General features: G+C 43.9%; 1 protein-coding gene across 5 annotated transcripts in view; it reads left to right on the top strand.

Annotated features, from left to right (window-relative positions):
- USP34 (ubiquitin specific peptidase 34) overlaps positions 1 to 16,553 on the top strand; it is a 234,500-nt gene that overhangs the window by 168,735 nt on the left and 49,212 nt on the right. For 4 of the 5 annotated variants that reach the window (XM_053247423.1, XM_053247443.1, XM_053247415.1 and 1 more), the window contains 7 exons: positions 5,813 to 5,976; positions 7,725 to 7,790; positions 8,549 to 8,695; positions 8,797 to 8,853; positions 8,978 to 9,055; positions 13,793 to 13,887; positions 15,388 to 15,560. In XM_053247423.1, coding sequence (XP_053103398.1) covers positions 5,813 to 5,976; positions 7,725 to 7,790; positions 8,549 to 8,695; positions 8,797 to 8,853; positions 8,978 to 9,055; positions 13,793 to 13,887; positions 15,388 to 15,560 — 780 coding nt within the window. The remainder of the gene's footprint in view (positions 1 to 5,812; positions 5,977 to 7,724; positions 7,791 to 8,548; positions 8,696 to 8,796; positions 8,854 to 8,977; positions 9,056 to 13,792; positions 13,888 to 15,387; positions 15,561 to 16,553) is intronic. The other variant, XM_053247433.1, reaches the window with a different exon arrangement.

Below are 16,553 nucleotides of genomic sequence, written 5' to 3'. Positions count from 1 at the left end.
CTGCGCCTGCGCAGGAACCACACCATAGCTATGCCGAAGCTTGTTGAGGTGTCCTGACCATGCCCCCATGCTCCCTGTGTGCTGTTTAAGGGCAGGCAGGATGCACATTCCTCAGTTCTTCTCCGACCGCCGTTGCATTTGAACCTCGGTTTCTGCTAGTCGGGAAGTTCCTCATATCATTATTCAGTTGTTTCGTGAATTTGTTTGTTCTTTCAGACTGTTTTTCTTGGATTTCTGACTTGGACTGGCTGATGGACATTGTTCATTCTCTGACCCGGACCGGCTGACATGTTTTTCCCCTCGTGTTTTGACCTTGGATCAGCTTACGGACTACTCTAACAGAACTCCTTTCAAGTTTTTCTGAACTCGTGCTGGTGGCTGAGGAAAAGAAATCCTTTAAGAAGTGCGAGAGCTGTAGAGCAAAACTCCCCTCTAAGGATTTGCACAACCAGTGTCTTATCTGGGCGAACAACACAACGTCACTACATGTAAAATCTGCCTGTCTTTTTCCAAGCAAACTCGGAAAAACAGAGCACTCCACCTTCGCGCGGCAATCTATGACAACAGGCTGAGCCCTTCAACACCGGACATACCCATCCCTTCGACATCGAAAGCTAAGACGCCTCCAAGGTCGTCCTTGGCTCCACCACCGACACCGTCTTCCTTTAAGCCGAAGTTGCAAACCTCATCAAAACGAGTCTCGACATCGACCACGAACTTAACTTCGACGTCAAGCACGTCACCTGCTAAGAAATCCCATTCGACATAGACGCCGAAGGGTGACTCGACCTTGACCTGTCAGTAGAAAGTTTGCTCGACAGCGACTTCTTCATCGAAACCCCCGCGACAAGACACTATGGAGACGTCGTCGGCATCGACATCTTCTAAGTGTCACAGTTGCGAACACCAAGGAGCCACAAGTGAGAAACGTCAGAAGTGCATCGATCTGACTGTAGCCCGCACTCTTTCCCCATCGGACATTTTAGTGGTCTTCCCGATCCCGAGAGCTGTGTGCACGACTTTTACAGCTCCGTCGGATATCGACCCATCGGCTCTGATGCGACTGGCATCTACTGTGCCTTCGACGTCGCTTCCATCGGTACCGAGAGCCCATTCGCTCTCGCTGGCACAGACGCCTATCTCGTCTTCTCCTCCTTCGACACCGAGAGTAACCGTCTGTTCCATCTCTACCCTACATACCCCGGTGATCTCGACCTCTCGACAGTTTTCTCCTTGATATCGGCCACCACCGCCACCTCCGTCTTTTGACATCGATGTGGGAGACGATGTCGGTGCTTCCATGGCACTCGCTGCACAGGACACTAACACTCTTCTCACACTGTTGGATTCGAGCTCAAATACTCCTTCGTCGACGTTCCTGGATTTTCTTCCATCGGAGGTGGAACCCCAGGCGTCCACATCATTATTCGCCCGCCCATCTCCAGCATTGTCGGCTGACCATCTAAGGAGTCCTCTTTCCTGGCATACATGTGGCTTCTCCCACGCTACGCCAACTCAGCCTGTAGACGTTTTTTCGCCATCTGGATCATTTGTTGCTGAACCCAGTAGGACATGGAGGCCTGTTTCTCAACTTCCTCCTCCTGCATCGTTACTTTTCCGTCCACGTCCTGCAAATGTTACTGTTGCGACCCAAACAGTTACCACCACCCTGGCTCACCAGGCATCCCAGACCAGGCCCTCATTGTCACGTACAGTGGCCACCCAAACGGAAGCCCCAGGCGGACTTGGCACTACAGCAGAAACTCTATACTACAGTTCCACCTTCACCGTCGGCCTCGCGCTCTGACCACTACGGCTCATCCGATTTTGAGTCAGACTGGGAGGATGAGGAGAGATCATTGTAGAACTGCCAACTGATATAGCTCATACCACCTACGTATCGCCCAACGAAGAGCTCAAGGCCTACCACAAACACGTGCACGCAATGGCTGTTGCTCTAGGTTTAGCTCTACGTTCAGAACTAGCAACTATAGACGATCTAGTCTATAATTTTATGCTAAAGACCCAATCAACGGCTCCTGTCGCACTACCAATGCTTCCAGTTATTACACATACTGCCAAATGTGACTGGGAAGTGCTCCACACTTCCATGCCAACATCTGGGTCCTGAAAATCATATCTATGGGTTATGCCATCAATTCAAGACAATACCACGGTTCATGGGGATGAGGATCACCCCTTCTACAGAGACCCTGCAGGAAGAGGTGAGGGAGTTATTGGAGAAAGGGGTTATAACCCCGGTGTCGTGGGCGGACAGGCGGAAGGGCTTCTACTCCCACTAATTTCAGATTCCCAAGCGGGATGGGGGCAGTCACCCCATCATGGACCTCCGCCATTTGAACAAGTTTGTAAGTGTCAAGAAATTTTGTATGATGGTGTTGCAACACATTCTTCCACTTCTACAAGGGGAGAGGTGGCTTGCGATGCTGGATCTGAAAGACACTTATTTCCACATCAGTATCAGACCTTAACACTGAAAGTATCTACGGTTCATGGTCAGAGACAAAGCATTCCAGTACAATGTACCGTATTTTATGCACGATGAGACACACTTTTCCCCTCAAAAAATATCCACCAAAATTCAGGTGCGTCTTATACTCGTAACTGCGTCTTATACTCGTAAGCCTGCCCAACAGGTTCGGGGGGGGGGGGCTATCCCCCGGCAAAGCCTGTACCGATGCTAAAGGACGGGGTTGGGGGTGACCCTCTATTAACCCCGTGCCGCCTGGGGACTGCCGCTCCAGCTCACCCTCTGCTGCTTGGGCCGTGGACTCCTCCTCCTCCCCGATCGTGCAAGTTTTACATCACCACCAGCAACACCATCGTTATCAGCTCTCCCTCCCGTTTTACTTTCTGCAAACATGTTCAGCTGCCTTTCTGCAAACATGTTCAGCTGAAGAAAGTGCAAAGAAGTAGGAGAGCCGAAGTGGTGGCCGCTCCCTCCTCTGTCTGGAAGTTCATATGACCCCTGCCTGCCCACCCCAAGTATGTGCATTCTGGTGAGGAGAAGGAAAGCTCGAAAACGAAAGAGGGGTTTTTTTTGGAATAGGGTCAGAAGTGAGGTTGAAGAGAAAACATGGAGTGGAGTAGGAGCAATTAAAAGAGGACTTATCTGAGGCAAGAAGAAAGGAGAACAAACTGAAGCAAGGCTGAGAGTCCTTTCCTGGAGCTAGCAGGACTTTTCGGTACAGTTTTGATAACAGTTTAATATGTTAAAACTCTGAAAAACTGGATTAAAATTAAGGTGCGTCTTATAGTCCATAGCGTCTTATAGTCCATAACATACTTCGGCTTGGCCATCGCCCCAAGGTTTTTTACCAAGTGCGTGGCTCTCAGGATGCTGGGGTCACTATTAAACTCTACTTGGATGACTGGCTCCTGGCCTCAAAGTGCAGAAAAGAGTTAGTTTCACACATCCACTGAGTGTTGGACCAACTGGAAAACCTGGGTGTCCAGGTCAGTTGGAAAAAATCACACTTAGACCCGGTCTCAGTGATCAATTACATAGCAGCAGTTTTAGACGCGGAACGCCAAAGGGCATTCTTACCGGAAGAACGGTTCATCCGTATTCGAGATCTGGTGAGCCTCTGCCAGCAGTCTCCAATTCAGACAGCCCTTACGATTCAACGCCTGTTAGGCCTCATGGCCTCATGCAATGCGGTCATACGCTTTGCACGGTTGAAGCCAGCGTGGTGTAGTGGCTAGAGTGCTGGACTAGGACCGGGGAGGCCCGAGTTCAAATCCCCATTCAGCCATGAAACTAGCTGGGTGACTCTGGGTTAGTCTCTCAGACTAACCTACTTCACAGGGTTGTTGTGAGGAGAAACTTAATTATGTAGCACACTGCTCTGGGCTCCTTGGAGGAAGAATGAGATATAAAATGTAAAAAATAAATAAATAATAAATAAACCCTGGAGAGTACCTACCAGTCAGCGTAGAAAATACAGAGCCTAGCCAATATTTCAATTAAAGTGCACCTAGCTGCCCTTTCCTCTCGCCACCCGGGCTCTGATTGGATGACTCTTTTCTCATTTACTTTCCCCCCGGAAAGTAAAGCTTTTCTAAAGGGGTTGTCTAATGTCTATCCCCCAATAAGACCTCCGTTGGAACCCTGGAGTCTGTCGTTAGTTCTCTCCACGCTTACTGAGGCTCCATTTGAACCCATGGCCACAGCATCATTGCAACTGGTATCCTGGAAGACTGCTTTCCTAATTGCCATCACTACTGCCCACCGTGTGAGTGAACTGTTGGCATTGAGGTTCGACTCCCCCTATACCAGATTCTTCCAAGATAAGGTCCTTATGCGCATGGACCCATTTTTTAGACCCAAGATCATGTCTGATTTCCATTTAAACCAAGACATTGTCCTCCCATCCTTCTTCAGGAAACCAACATTGGCCCTGGAAAGGGCTCCCTTGATGTTCTTCAGGGCACTCCTATTCTTCCTGACACGAACAAAGGCCTTTCACTCCACAGAGTGGTTATTCGTGGTGTATGCTGGCTCCTCAAAGGGCACCTGCGTCTCACGTCAACGCCTGTCCAGATGGTTGGTGGAACTCATAGAGCTTACATACAAGCTACAGAACAAGACTCCACTGGAAGCAATTAAGGCCCATTCCACCAGGCTCACGCTTCCTCGGCTGCACACCTTTCCGGAGTGACCTTCAAAGACATCTGCAAGGCAGCAACTTGGTCCTCCGAGACCCCTTTTGTAAATCATTATGCCATAGACATCCGCTCTGCTGCAGAGGCTACCTTTGGGCGGAGCGTACTAAAGAGGATTCTGCCCCTATTACTACTGCACCCTCCTCCATGGGGAGCTTGCCAAACACCCACTCTTATGGGTCTCAACGGATCTCGACCCAGATAAACAGGTTGCTCACCTGTAACTGATGATCTAGTAGAGATCCATCGATATCCATAAGACCCTCCCTTCCTATCCCTCTGCAGTAGTGTTGTGTTCTATATGTATACTACAGGTGTGCAGCCCTGCTCTCTTTGATGGTATACTGTTTTTCCTTTGTGGTGAAGAAGAAGAAGAAGAAGAAGAAAGGAAAACTCATGAACTTACCTGGGTGATCGTCCTCATGGCGGTCGTCCAAGAACTGAGGAACATGCGTCCTGCCCGCCCTTAAATAGGACACAGGGAGTGTGGGGGCGTGGTCAGGACACCTCGACAAGCTTCGGCATAGCTACCACATGGTCCCTGTGCAGGCGCAGTATGGATATCGACGGATGGATATTGACGGATATGGATATCTTATCTTATGGATATCGACGGATCTCTACCAGATAATCAGTTACAGGTGAGCAACCTGTTTATGGTTTACTTTGTTCTTATTTATTGCTCCATCATGAGATGTGTTTGCTGCTGCCATTTTCTTGTCATGCCATGAGGGAAATACAGAAGTTCCTTGGTGGTGGTCTTTTCATATCCAGTGACGGTATTTGTTCAACATAGACTTCTAGGAGAAGATTGGAGCTACCCGTGGAGCTGTCTTCACTCTTTCTCTTGAGCTTCAGGAAACAAGGAGGGATCATCCCTCATGTGCTACCTTCAAAGCCCAGCTCCACATTTCTTGTTTAAAGAGGGGAGCTGGGTGCAAAGGATGTTCCCTGCTTGGTACCTAGAAGGTGGGTGGAAGACTGTTCCATAGGTAGGTTTCAGAACATACCCTCAGAGAGAATGGGAACATACTTAGAATAATCTCCAGGCAACTAACTCATTAAAATAAGTGATTATTTGCAATTCTGTCTTTCTGAAATTTTTCTTTTTCATAATTTTTTTTAGCTTCCCATGCACCTTACAAATGGGATTATTGGCCACATGATGATGTCAGAGCTGAGTGCAGGTTTGTGGGTCTGACCAACCTTGGAGCAACTTGTTACTTGGCTTCAACTATTCAGCAACTTTACATGATACCAGAAGCTAGGCAAGCCATCTTTACTGCAAAGGTATGAAATCCTTGTTTTGATTTTGAGCAAGATTTTAAAAGTGTGGTGTAATTTCCTCAAAAGCGCACCACCCCACCCACCTACCCCCGCCTGCCCAAAGGCCATTTGAGTGTAGTCAGTGCTATCGTCTTGAGCTACACAGTTTGTAGTAGAGCATATGATTTGCATGCATTCTCTGGCAGATTTTTCGAAGCAGGGTTAGGAAATACCTATTCTTCGACCTGGTCTCTGTCTTTTACACCAATGGGCTATGTGCATGTGCAGAGACCTCGTTGGAACCTAACAAGCTCAACTCTCCTGATTTAGGTGGGAAACCCACTCCAGCTGCTATATGCAGCTGCACCACTCCATATCCCCTCAGTCTTTGTAGTCTGCGCTTCAATAGGCATCATGGAATCTTTGGTTCTGCAATGAATAGATTTGGATAGTGATCTCACGACAGTCAAAAATAATGGGTTCTGCGCCTGCGCAGACCAACGGGTAAAATTCGTTAGCTCCTCGAGACGCCCCCAACTGCCTCTTGCATGTGCCCTGCAGTATCTTATAGCAGTGGTTAGGCGTCCTTCTTTGTTTCTTTCTGACCACTTTAGTGATCACATCTTCGGATTACTAAAGCTCCTCAGAAATAAGCAATTAAACTAAAAAACAATTTCAACAGCTAGAAAACGGAACTGTAACATAAGGATTCCCCCCAACATTTGGAAAGTATTGAAAAATTACTCGGAACTTTGACTACGGAACGCTAAACGGGATATGAGACTCTTAATGATTTTAAAGTGTTTGGATTATACTGTAGTTTTTTCTAAAGTCTAGTAACTGATAAGCAAAGTGTCGTCTTTACTAGAATGACCCAGATGGAAAGCTCCTCTATATAAGTATATGTTAACTGTTGTGGACCTAGTGAGTCACAATGGTGTCCATGGACCTACAGATAGCATTAATTATTTCAAAACATTTTCAATTTTTCCATTAATTTATTCTTCCCCCTACTTCCTTTAAAATATTTACTTCTTTGCTATAACTTACATATATGGTATATTCAGATAAGATCGTACCTCCCTCTTCTAGCCTTTTCCAGTGTTGCGTGGGAGGTAGCTACTCCCATTTCTGATTGTGTCTTGTTCTGAGGAGCAAGGCTTCTAAGGAACTCATTGGTTGATCATTGCTATTGGGCATTCAGTGTGAAAATGTTCTCTGCCGTTGTGGGGAAAAAGAATACTGGATTTACCATGATTGCTTCTATCTCCAAAGTGAATGGAGGGCATCTTGCCTACCTGTGGGTTTTTTCTTCATCAGTGGGAATTGTAGGAGGTCATTTATAACTCCCAGGTTCTTTTGGAAGAATAAGTGAATCCTATTCAATAGGGATCCCTGCTCTCCTAGTTCCTCCCCCCGCCCTTTTGACAAGCCCTCCTTAAGGCTCACTAAATACTTTTTTTGCTGGGAATGTTACTGGTTCGGTCACTACTTGTTGGGAGTACTTTACTCTCTTTTGCAGTTGTATCAAGTTCAAAACTGAGAATGACTGCCTCCCAGAGAATACTGAGAACATTTGTAATTTGCATGGCCTTGTCCTTGTGAAGCAACTGGGAGGTACAACCAATTTGAGGATACCCTTGGGCCACTGTAGGAAAAGAAGTCATTATGATAATCACAGTGCTCTGTTTTCACATAATTCACAAGCTCTATAAAACTAAATTATTCTCCCTTTCATTTTTGTTTCTACTCCTCTATTTTTCCCCTTTAAGTATTCAGAGGATATGAAGCACAAGACCACCCTCTTAGAACTTCAGAAAATGTTTACACATTTAATGGTGAGTTTGGTAAATCTCTTGAGAAAATAAGTGGTTATAACAGCTGTTTTCTACGTGTGGATCCTTAATGGCAATATAGTAGTCAAGATGTTCTGTGGTGAAGTGTTAGTAGATCATAAGATCAGGTGTTGGGTTTTGGGTGTCTGTGCAAAGGAAAATGTTACCACTTTTGTCCAGTGCTGGGAGTTCATCACCTTGCCCACTATTTGGGGCAGAAGTACCCATTAGCATTGCTTTGTTGATGCTAGGTAAGAGCTAGTTGAGTAATTCAAAATTGGGAAAGGGAAGAAGTTTTGTTGTCCCTGTAGCCTCAGCAAGTTGGTGCTGGTGAATTCATTGTCGCAAAGTTATGGTGGGATGGGAAGTGCTATAAAAAGTCTAGTATGAATCGATAGAAAGATGTCCAGTTCTTCTGAAGCTGATGAGCAGCACAGCTTATTAATTCACATAGCTTAGAGGCAAAACCTTCTTTATCAAGGTTTTGTAAATATAGGTTGTACAAGTCTCCAAAGGATCCTTTGTAAAAAATCAGTGCTGATGAAAAGCACTGACCAAAAGAACCCCTTCTTGTTTTCCAAATATTTTGGTTTTCAACATCTATGCTTGATAAAACGAAACTATTTCTGTATCCAGTAAATACCACCAGAAATAATTCTACATGTTTGCATTAATAAATAATTAAGTATAATTATATTAAGAGTTAATTGCTTCCTTTATCTGGTTCTGTCTGTCTTGTCTGCCTCTCTGCTTACACAAAGGAAAGTGAATGCAAAGCATACAATCCAAGGCCATTCTGCAAAACCTACACAATGGATAAACAGCCGCTTAATACTGGGGAACAAAAAGACATGACTGAATTCTTTACAGATCTAATAACAAAAATTGAAGAAATGTCTCCAGAATTGGTAAGCTTTTAGGCACTGTGTTAAAAAACAAAACAAAAAAAACAGGCTTTGGATCTCCACCCCCCCCTTACATTGACTGAAATAACTTCATTCATCCACAGAAGAATACGGTGAAAAGTTTGTTTGGAGGTGTTATCACAAACAATGTTGTTTCTTTGGTGAGTTGACACTTTTTTTTCCTGTCCATTTCCCCTCCTTAAATTTAGCTTGTTGCTTGGAAGACAGTGGGATTGCAATCACTGACACTTGTTAACTTTTTTGGTTTTGCCATTGTCATTTTAGGATTGTGAGCATGTCAGCCAGACCGCTGAAGAGTTCTATACAGTGCGATGCCAGGTAGCAGACATGAAGAATATTTATGTAAGTAATACCATACCAGCAGTCCTTGTAGACATCTGCTGAGTCTATGCAGTTAGATGTGCCACCAGAGAAGAATGGAAAGCAAACTAGAAAAATGCTACAAATGTGGTGGATGTGATTTATTACTTGATAATTGGCATCTCCTCATTGCAGAAAGTCAGAACAGTCACCAGAAATGCTTGTGCTTTATATCTGTAGCCCCAAAGTTATGAAATCACCTCTTAAGCAATGTATCCGGCATTTTCCTCCTGGCTCTTAGTAAGAAATTGTGAAGTCTACTTATTCTGCAAGACTTTTGGTTGACAACTGGGTGGAGAAATTATAGCACTTTAATTTCATCAGTTACATTGTTGACAGGAGCACATGACATCTAGGCAAAACCATTGGCTCCCAATGCATTTCCGGTCTCAGTTCGAGGTTCTGGTTTTAGCCTTTAAAGCCCTCTACCCGTAGGAACCTACCAGGGTTCCTATGGGGAGCTACAAGGGAGAGATCCTTTTTGGTGGTTGTATCCCATTTATGGAATTTCTCCCCCAGTGAGGTTTTCCTGGCTTCATCACCAGGTAAAGACCTTTTTGCTCACTCAGGCCTTTTAAATTTTGATTTTTAACTTATCTTTAAAGAGTTTTTAAATTGCTTTGTATTGTATTTTCTCCCCCCACAAACACACACACCTCTTTTTGGTCTGTAATGGTTTAATGTGTTGTGTGTTTTTATTTCTTGTTTTAATGTTGTGTTGTGAGCCGTCCAGAGAACAGTTTGTTATGGGGCAGCTAACAAAAATTGTGGTTGTGGTGGTGATTATTATGATTATTATTAGTAGTATGCTAGGGTTGTGCATTGGCTGGTTTTTGCTGTTTGGTTCAAATTTGGACAGAATTTGAACCTAATCTACCATCTAGTCCAGTTCAGTTGAACCAGCATGATCTGGTCCCACAGACTATGCTTGTGAAGGGGAATCCAGTGAGAATTCCCCTTTACAAGCAAAGGGGAATCTTGCCTTTAAAAGACTGCTAAAGGTGGTGGTGGGAGGTCAAAATAGCACTTTTAAAAGTAGGTGCTTACTGATCCTCAGGCAGCGGCACAGTTCCATGCTTCCGCAGAGGCCAGAACTGTGCTACCTCTGTCACTGGAGGATTGGTCAGCACCTGCTTCTAATGGTGCCCTCTCACCAGTCACCCTTAGAAGTTTTTTTAAGTCAGGGTTCTCTTTTGCTTGTAAACGAAAATCCTCACCAGATTCCCCTTTACAAGCATAGATTGCTGAATCAGTCTGCAATGTACTGGGCTCGGGTTCACAGTCAAACCGGCTCGATTCATTGCGGACTAGATTGTCCATTCCACTACTGCACACTTTATTCTTTGGGGAAGCCCTGTTACTTTTTGTGCCACCTTCTGAAATGCACCTGACAGGTATGTGGAACAAGACTTTCTCCATGATGGTGCCCAGGCTGTGGAGTGCTTTGCTTCAAGAGAGCCAGACAGATCCCTTCTTATTACTGGTGTAACTGTGAGTGAGTGGCTGTGTTCCAAGTACACCCCTTTGAAAAGAGGGGCTGCTGAGGGCAGGGGGCATATCTAGGGTAGGGCAGGCAGGGTACTTGCCCTGGGTGCCATTTAAAAAAATTTTAAAAAACGGCCACTGAAAACAAAAGGGCCACCGCACATGCTGAAATGGCCTCTGTGAGGCCCTAGGCCATGTCAGGCCTCACAGAGGCCATTTGAGCATACAGGGTGGCCATTTTGTTTTCAGTGGCCATTTTTTTTGGAAAAAAAATATTTTTAAAAATGGCCACTGCACATGCTCAAATGGTCCCTGCGAGGCCCTAGAGGCCAGCGTGAGTAACCTTTGCAGACCCCCATGGCCTTTAGGAAGCCCCCCGAAGGGGCTGGAATCAGGGCTTCTGAATCCTGAGCTGAAGCTTATGAGCTAGGATTGTATTCATTTGCTCTTACTTTGCTTCTTGTGATAAGTGAGTTAAATGTGATGTCTTAATAATACGGCTATTAATGGTGAGTTTGACTTTGAATCAGTGTGAAATCCTTAGTATTAAGGCGTACTGGGAGTTTCTTGCTCTCTTTCTCTCATTTTAACTGTCTTTCTGAAAGACTAGAATATATTCCAAGCAGTGACTCAGTTTACTCTGCATATCCTTTAATTATTTTCATAGTATCTGGGAAAAGTCAAATTCTCCATATATTTTTAAAACGTATGTAATAGTGACGCTACAATGCATAGTAGAGAATTAGGCAGGCACTTCTGTTTAGTTTTCCAAGTACACCTCTACATAGTATTTGGGTATTTCACGAGCCCCAGCATACTGAGATTTGTAGTTTTCCAGCATTTTTTGGTCTGGCTACGTCCACTGCTAAATAGTTTTTGAAATATTAAAAGATTAACGAGCTTGACTTGTATTTTTCAGCTGATATTACGGTAAAGTTATCTGAAAGATGGGTGTCAGATGCTTGGACAGGGGGCGCAATTTCAGTGCTTGCCCTAGGCGCTATTTTCCCTAGATACGCCTCTGGCTGAAGGCCCCTCTTCTTTCCTGGTCACTGATGTCAGCCCTCATTAGCATTGGCAAAGCCAACGAGGGAGAGTAGGCAGATAGCTACCCCAGCCCCTGTGCACTGGCTCTTTACAGTGCTAGTGGTGGGTGTGTGGGGCAGCAAGCAGCTGGCTGACTGGCAGTGAGGGAGCAACATAGCCAAAATGGCAAGCTGGGTTTTTAAAAAAGAGGAGTGAGTGGTGGTGTCCAATGTTCACCCATGGAATACAAACTTCTTAAGACCTTGCTACTAGGGATGTGCAAACACGGTTTGACGTAGAATCAATTCAGTTCAACAGTCTGGGTTTGACCTGAACCACCTGTTCAGTCCGACCATGGACTGAACCCTGCCCTGGGTCATAACCCAGACTATGCAGAGGCCCATTGCACGTGCGTGGCAGCCTCCAAAATGGCCACCACGATGGGGAAAGGCCCGAAAAGGGCTGAAGAGCACCCGAACTGGGTGATATTTGGCATGAGGAAGACTGACGGGGAAGTGGGGACCTCCACGGACTCCCCCCCCCCACCTCGGAGAAGCCCCCTCAGAGGGGGTAAGTTTTAAAAAAGGACTCTTGAACCCCACTGAACCGAACTGTGGGGGTGGGGTTTGATGGGGGGTGAAACCAAACTAGCCTGGTCCTGTTTAGGTCTGGATCAGATTCAGACCGAACCGGGCCAGCTGGTTTTGTGCACACCCCTACTTGCTACGTCACTGCTTCTTATAGAGGGCTAGTGTAGCATAGTGACTGAGTTATAAATTGGGCCCTGCCATGTTCTAATCTCTTTTGCCAGGCAAGCTGCTGCCACCCAGCCCACCATCTGCAGCATGGGGATGATATTACTTTAGGGTTGTTGTAATAATTCCATCAAGGTAATACATGCAAAGAGCTTTGCACACTCAAAAAGTGCCATACAAATATTAAGTATTATATTCATTCAGAGACCAATTTAAAACTTGTTTGCTTGGAGGCACTTTCAATAATGTATTCCTGATTTTTGGTTCTTATGATGGTTGCATGTGCTTAATATCTATTTAAATATTTTTTCTTGTTTTTTTATTATTGATGTTTAAAAATTGTTTTTATCAAAATTGTTAGTCATCTTGGGATCTGAACAGCAAGACAGAAAGGTCTTTATTATTATTATTTATTGTTTACCACATTTGTATACCTCCCAAACCGCAAGTCTCTGGTCTGTTTACAACAAAACAATAAAAACAGATAAAAAGATTAAAACATTACAACAATTAAAATGTAAAAGGTTAAAATTATTAAAAACACAATTAAAACAATATCTAAATAAAAGCCTGGGTGAACAAATGCGTCTTGACTGCCCTTTTAAAAGTTGTAAGAGATGGGGAGGCTCTTATTTCAGCAGGAAGTGTGTTCCAAAGCCTTGGGGCAGCAATGGGGACGGCCTGTCCCCGAATAGACAAGCTGGTGGCAACTGTAGACAAACCTCTCCAGATGATCTCAATGTGGCGGGGGGGGGTTCATAGCGAAGAAGGCTTTCTCTTAACTACCCCGGGCCCAAGCTGTTTAGGGCTTTATAGGTTATAACTAACACCCTGTATTTTGCCTGGAAACTTATCAGCAACCGGTGTAGATCTTTTAAGATGGGAGTGATATGGTCTCTCCGAGGTGACCCAGAGACCAACCTCACTGCCACATTCTGGACCAACTGCAGTTTCTGGACTACATACAAAGGCAGCCCCACATAGAGTGCATTGCAGTAATCAATCAAGTCTTTATAAATTGACCAAAACTATAATTACCAGCTATTTTTGTGGTATGAGGTGTTTTTAATGTGTATTAAATTGCTTGCTTGTTTTTTAAATTCAGTGTGTGTTCTGTTTTGCTGTATGCAACCTTAAATGCATGGAGAAGTGGGATAAACATGTTTTAAAACAGTTAATCCTGTTGATTAAAATGTTGCGCATGAATCTCTTGCTAGGATTCCCATCTTTATTATGCCGCACTTAGGTACTGAGAGATTTGAACTGGAGATCTTGGGGCAAGGCCCAGTAATAAATATTGTAGTGATGATGCTGAAAATAATGTCTTTTCAAACATAATCATTTAACAATGTTTATCCCCCTTGTTTTAAACATGTATATATTTACTGTAATAAAATAAGACGTGTATGGTAGCTTGTTTAAGCAATCCTTTCCCCCCATGTATTGCATATAGGAATCTCTTGATGAAGTTACTATTAAAGATACCCTAGAAGGCGACAACATGTATACGTGTTCTCACTGTGGGAAGAAAGTCCGAGCAGAAAAACGGTATTGAAGGCAAATGGTTGTAGGAGTGTTTTGTTTTGTTTTTTAAAGAAAAGAGGCCTGCTAAATAGTTTAAACAGTAACAAAAACATGTTGCAGACCAAATCTACGATGGAAGGAAACGGAGTGGGGGTTGGGGAGAAAGAGAATCGATGTGTTTAACTAATGTTATGTAAGGTTAACCCAGTATTTTGTATTGCTGCCCTGTCTATTGGTTAGGAACATAGGAAGCTGTCTTATACCAAGCCTTATACAGACCATTGATTCCTATAGCTCAGTATTGTCTACACCAGTGGCAGCAGCTGCCATCTGGGGCTGGGGGGCAAGGATGATAGTTGCAAAAACTACACATTGAATCTCATGAGTAAGCCTATTGAAAAGATGCTGAGTGGTTTGATCCACTCAAATCTAGTAGAAGCCAGCACCCCTCCCAAAAGAGAAAAGCAGATAGCCCATGGCTGGTAAAAGATAACTAAGTGTCCAGCCAGCCAGGGGAGAATAGACGCAGCTGATCGGCTGGGAGGCAGGGAACTTCCTCTTTCATCCTCTGGCTGCTGCATCTTCCTCCCCCGCTCTGGTACTGGAGGGAATAACCTGTTAATTAAGGCTATTCCCTCACCTCTTTGCTTTGGGCATCCTGCATCACCGCCTCCCCAGATTAGACATAAAATGGCTAAAGAGATAGGTGCGTGTTTTGCCCTTTTGTCTCTGATCTGGGGAGGCGGTGATGCTTATGCTCCATCCTGAGCTACAGCCCCATTCAGGATTGCTAGGGATGCAGTACCCATTTGGCACCCTGGTGCATATAACACTGCAGTGTTATATGCACTAGTGTTATATGCACCAGCCTATCCAGTAATAGGGATAGGCTACTCAAAGATCTCGTTATGTGCTCCACAGATAGGATTATAGGTGTCCTCTTAGAGCTGATTTTTAAACACAATATATCAGTAGGTAGAGAGTGTGGATGGGTCCTTATTCCACTGGATGATGGAGAGGATTTTTTTCATCCTCCTTGTTCAGCAAAATGAGACACTTGATGGATAATGCTGCTCAGAGAATGAATTTTCCCTGCTCTGAAATTTATGTCCTATACAACTGGCATGTATCCCAGGAGCAGGGTCCTATCAGGCAGGCAAGGTGGAGGAGGACTCGAGTGCCAGGTTGATATACAGTAGGTGTAAAGCTGGAGCCAGAAGGCAGCAGTTGCTAATGAGGACACTGCAGTGTTATATGCACCAGGGTGCCAAATGGGTACTGCATTTCCAGCAATGTGGCATGGCCCTCATCTTTTTCTTAATTGTGGAGCTTTTTGAGAATTTAACTGTTGCTAAAAATTTCCTTCATAAATATAGCTGTGAAAATTCAATGGGTATTAGCAGTTTCAAACCAGATATAGATGCCAGGATCGAAACCATTTATGCTGTAAATAACTTTTAAACATTAGCAATCATCATTAATGAGGGGATTCTAAATGGAAATATCAAATTGTTTTGTCTGTAGAGCATGTTTTAAGAAATTGCCTCGCATCTTAAGTTTCAATACTATGAGATACACTTTTAACATGGTCACTATGATGAAGGAGAAGGTCAACACCCACTTCTCATTTCCTTTACGTCTGGACATGACACCGTACACTGAAGATTTCCTCATGGGAAAGAATGACAGGAAAGAAGGTATTCTATTGTAATTTATCTCCAGAGTTTTCTGCTAATTTAATAGTTTGAATTTTGATCCATCCTGATACATTTTAAATCTTAATGTGTGTTTTTATCTACTGTGATTTTTCTCTTTTTATGAATTTTAAATGTTTTAATATTATGTTTTAATTTGTACACGGCCTAGAGATTTCTATACTAGGTGGTATAGAAATGCAGTAAATAAATAAATAATAAAATATTTCGTAATCTTTTTGGTTAACACAATTTCTACCTTTCTGAATGTTTGAGTGTTCTATTGTAAAGTCTTGGGAAACATTGATTTGTTTGTGTTGCCAACTCTTTGTTACTGTTAATACAGCTTTAGATTTGGACATAATACACTAGAAATATACATCTTTGAGGTGATCCATGTTCTGTCACAAAATGGGTTCTGCGCCTGCACAGAAACACCCACGGAAGAATTTCATAGTTAAATTAAGTGCTCTTTAGCTCTGCCGAATTGCACGTGTGGTGCGACCGTTATTTCCAGCAGGAAAGTGCCTTCTCCTCAATTCCTTCTTGACCACTGCAGCATTCACCTTGTGAAGGATTTGCTCTGCCTGTTTCTTGGTTACTGAGAGAAAACGTTTTTTATTGTTGTTCTGACTTTGAGCAACAGGCTCTTTCTCATTTCTCCTTTGGATTTCATCTCAATTTTTTGTCTTTAATCGGTGATTTTACTGGCTTTCGGGCTACGGATTGTTTTAGGTTTCTCTTTCACGTTTCATTTTGGTTACTGTTTTAATGGACTCTAAAAAAATTTCAAAAAGAGTGCTAATTGTAGGAGGAACACTACCTTCCTCTGACAGGCATGACGAACACTTAATTTGCCTGAGTGAACATCACAATGTGAGATCCAGCAAAATTTGTTTGTCTTTTTCCTAAGCAAACTCAAAGAAGCAGGGAACTCTGTCTTAAGGGCAGCGTCATTGATGTTGGACAATCGGTGACCCTTGGGGTCGAGGTCGA

This window comes from Hemicordylus capensis, chromosome 1, assembly GCF_027244095.1.
Source record: "Hemicordylus capensis ecotype Gifberg chromosome 1, rHemCap1.1.pri, whole genome shotgun sequence".
Lineage (NCBI taxonomy): Eukaryota > Metazoa > Chordata > Lepidosauria > Squamata > Cordylidae > Hemicordylus > Hemicordylus capensis.
Note: the sequence above shows the minus strand (reverse complement) of the source record. Positions and strands in the feature narration are given on the sequence as shown.